The sequence below is a fragment of the Dipteris shenzhenensis genome, chromosome 31, assembly GCF_047967505.1.
Source record: "Dipteris shenzhenensis isolate YYH24624 ecotype China chromosome 31, Dip_SZ_1.0, whole genome shotgun sequence".
Taxonomy (NCBI): Eukaryota; Viridiplantae; Streptophyta; class Polypodiopsida; order Gleicheniales; family Dipteridaceae; genus Dipteris; species Dipteris shenzhenensis.
This window is the reverse complement of record NC_141626.1, coordinates 20245887-20250131: the sequence shown is the minus strand read 5'-3', so window position 1 is coordinate 20250131 and position 4245 is coordinate 20245887. Positions and strand designations below refer to the sequence as shown.

General features: G+C 44.1%; 1 protein-coding gene across 1 annotated transcript; it reads left to right on the top strand.

Moving 5' to 3' along the window:
- Window positions 1-247: 247 nt before the first annotated feature.
- Window positions 248-2196, top strand: LOC147881174 (peroxidase 59-like). The gene is made up of 5 exons (XM_087402341.1): window positions 248-324; window positions 404-722; window positions 990-1166; window positions 1262-1427; window positions 1733-2196. The coding sequence occupies exons 1-5, from the start codon at window positions 248-250 to the stop codon at window positions 2194-2196; spliced, it is 1203 nt and encodes a 400-aa protein (XP_087258467.1).
- The last annotated feature ends 2049 nt before the right edge of the window (window positions 2197-4245 follow it).

The following is a 4245-nucleotide window of genomic DNA, read 5'->3' as shown; positions in this document are numbered from 1 at the left end:
CCTTTCCAGCTGAGCTGCCTCCATAGATTAATAAGCTCAACAAAAGAATTCGTGCGCATCCTTGTGTTACAGTACGAATTTGAAATGTTGGGTCTCGCGCTTGCAGCTCATAATGACAATAACGCTTGATTGATCCACTTCTTCGCAACGTCGTGGGATTGGGAAGCTCCCCCTCCACGATCCAGCGTCCAGCTCGATCGCAGGCCGCTTTCCATCCATCTTTCTGAGCCTCGCAGGCCCGGCGCTCATGTCTTTTGAGCTGTCATTACGTGTTTATTTTTCTTCTAGCATTCTTACAGCTACAAAAATCGTACAAGCTAAGTCGTAATTCCCACGCTCTGATCAGCAGCTAGCAAGCACTTGATTCAGCACACTCCGAACGATTTTGCGGTATCTTTCACAGAGTGACAGAGCTTCGAAGGTCCGAGACTCGGAGCTCATTCCTTCTGATGAGGAACGTCAGAGAAACGACGGTGTATTCAAAGTTCGCCCTGCTTGGCTGCATCGCGATCCTTATGATGTCCTCTTGCGCCCAAGCTGATTCTTATAACTTCTTCGATTTCCTCTTAGACTTATTGACAACAGGTCCCAATGATCCTCACTATTGTTCGAATGACTTCATATACGCCATCGTCGTCAGAGAAGTTAATGCTACAATACAGACGGATCCTAGAATGAGAGCCTCGCTTTTACGCTTGCACTTTCACGACTGCTTTGTTCATGTAAGTATCCAGGATAACTCTGCCTTTTGGAATCCTAATGTTAGCTGCCGGCAATAGAGTCGCACTACACAGATCTTGCGTATATCTTAAGGGATGGGGTTCTTCATCGGACGAAAGGGAATCGCCCGTCTTGTTTCATTGCTCACGTTTCTAATCGAGCTCCCAGAATCGTCATTTCGGGTCTCCGTACGACTTAGCTTCCATTCATGCCGCAGTAGCATTGAAGGCTGCTTCTTTCCCAGGTTAACCTAACATAAGATGATACAGGGATGCGATGCATCTGTTTTGCTCGACGGCGGGGAAAAGTTGGCATTCCCTAACCGCAATTCTATACGCGGGTTTGAAATCATCGACAATATAAAGGCGGCCGTGGTGAATGCGTGCGGTAACGTCATATCTTGCGCGGACATTCTTACGTTAGCTGCGAATGCTTCTGTCGTACTTGTGAGTGCCCAAGATTTTTGCTTTTGGTCGACTTCTTGGACCATGTATTTGTACGGAGAACCCATTGCAATGACCGATTTCACTTTGTACTGCAGTCTGGGGGACAGGGATGGCCAGTCCGTCTAGGAAGAAATGATAGCTTAAAATCTTACCCGGACGAGGCCAATACAGACCTTCCATCGCCATTTGATTCTTTGGACACTATTCTTGCAAAATTTGAAAACAAAAGCTTTGGCATCCAGGACATGGTTGCTTTATCCGGTACGCTGCTACTTTTTTTCTTTTTTGAATTGGTTATTGATCATAATTTCTGTTCTTTAGGATAAACGGCACACCAATCACCCGATCAAAGGAGCTACTAATGCTATCCACCAGTATACTAATGCTATCCACCAGTACAGCAAGCGATTGATCTGCAGCCTGCTCTTCCGTTGCTTGTAATTGCCATTGTATAGATTGCATGTTTCTTTTAATGCGTTGCTGATGGATAGGATTACGTATTACGTGAATGACTTCTCAACGAACGATCAGAGGTGTAATGGTTTCGTTTTTGCTTTGCATGACAGGAGCTCACACAATTGGACGCGCTAAATGTTTCTCCTTTAGGAACCGTCTTTATAATTACAATGGAACGGGCAAGCCTGACCCAACGATAGACCCACTTTATCTGCCGAACCTACAATCCATCTGTCCATTAGGAGGAGACGGCAACGTGCTAGCTAATTTGGACTACATCACAAACAATGTCTTCGACAATGCCTACTTTACGGCATTGACGCAAGGCAGGGGGCTGCTGTTGTCCGACGAGGAGCTATATAATTCAACATCAGGGACGCTATTCGTGGACCTTTTGTCCAAGGCATTTGTGACCGAGTACAACACTAGCCAATCCGCGTTCTTCTCCGCCTTCGCCAGTTCGATGGTGAAGATGAGCAAGCTTGCTCCTCCTGCTGACACCCCAGGCGAGAAACGTCTGAATTGCCATGTACCGAATTCACCAGTCCCATCTCCATCTCCGTCCCCATATTGAGCGCCCTGATCAGCGCTCGCAACTCCCAGTCGCCGACATTACAGCACCGGCCACCTCCTCTACAACAGAATGTGAAACCGCTGATCATATGTATATCGCAACCAAGAATCAGATCTATGATCACCTATTCCATAATAGAATGTATTCCACAACAGAATGTTGAACCTCTGCTGTAATTCATGCAATCAGAATCACATGCATTAAAATCTTAGCAGAGATACGACTACAATATCTGAAATAATTTGCACAGTGCACGTGCACTCTGTTACTGACTTTTGTGTTTAAAATTACTCTCAACCAAGAACACAATGCCGAGCAGTGAGCTCATGCTCGTAGGATTGTTTCTTATGTAATGTGGAAACCGCCTCAGCTTGCCATGTCTGTCCGAGATGTCCGTCAGTGATTTCCGTCGAAAAATTACAAATGCCACCTCGATCCTGGTTTTGGACTAAACCTCCGAACACGTGTCAGCATCCCCGTGGTAACGACAATGGTTTATCATAGTCAATTACCTCGATCGTGGTAATTGACATGGCAAATCAGCATACCATATAATCAATACCTCGAGAGCGGATTTGATGTGACATCCATGCATGCGACGGATGTATGAACATACCACTTCCAGGTTTCTTTCACACAAGTATGCATGTGAGACATGCAGAACCACACCTTGATCGTGGTTTTGATGCAACACCTATGCATGTGAAGGATCCATGAAATTACCACGATCGAGGTTTTTTATGCCAACATACGTCGATTGAGGTACTTTTGCAACAAATCAACATTTACAAAAACCACGCAGGCATATCACGTAGGACTTGCGTCACCAAATGCTAAAACATATGCTACGTCAACATACCTCATTTGAGGTATTTGGAATGCCAATTCAATGCCATGGATGCACGATGTGTCATCCATGCATACCATGATCGAGGTATTTGGCTTGCCAGCACACTACCATGGGTGCACAGAGTGTCGTGCCCAAATACCACAATCAAGATTTTTGGATGCACACGTAGGCTACCACACACCTCGAACGAGTAAGGCATGTTGGATGCCACATAACCACGTTCGAGGTTTGTTTATTGACCTGTGATTTCTGCACAATACCATGATTGAGCTTTTTTGCTCCTCCCGAACCTCCACTCTCCAAGCATCTACACCTCATCTCCAAGCATACACATTCATCTCCAAGCATACAAGAGAAGAGGGTGAAGAAGAAAGCCACAAGAGAAGAAGGAGAAGAAGCTTTTCATACCTCTATCCAAGATAAGTCTCTTGTCAGTTGCTCTTCTCTCTCAATCTATGATGCTTCTTTTACTTGTGGAAAGTTGTTTTCTTCAGATTCGTCCTCTTTCACATGAAAGAAAGAATGTTTTTGGGCACTTTTGTTTTATGTGGGGGTCGATCAGTCTGTTATTATTTTTGTTTTGAGTGGGGGTCGGTTAGTGTGTTGTTGTCAGATTTTGTCGAGACTTTGTGTAGGAGCACGTCTAATAGCACATCAAGCTATTTTTGAAATGTGCACCCGCACCTATAGATGCACTAGTAGCCACGTGTATAGATGCACTACGAATGTTTTACCTCCTTCTCCTTCCCATTCCATTCTCCCTTCTCCTTCTCCTTCCCATTCCATTTTACCTTCTCCTTTTTCCTCTTTTCCTTCTTCTTCTCCTTCTCATTCCCTTTTCCTTTTCCTTCTCACTCATATCCCCGTTCTCATTTCTTGATTTTCCCATAGTCATTACTTCTTCTTCTCCTTCTCTTTATCTTCTCTTTCTCGATCCTTTCCTTCTCCTTTCCCTTGCATGCATGTTTAAGTTGAATTTTCAATGCCTTAAGCATTCATAAATGAGATCGGGTAGGTTGTATGCATTGTTCCTTCCTTCTAATTGATGGTCGTGCATAAAGCATCATGCATGAAGATTTAAAAATTTAATGCAGTAATCATATGCTCAATTCATATGAATAAAGATTTGATGCATATGTTTCATACGCATAACTCTTTTATGCATATCTACATGCATAACTCTTTTATGTATGCTTGTG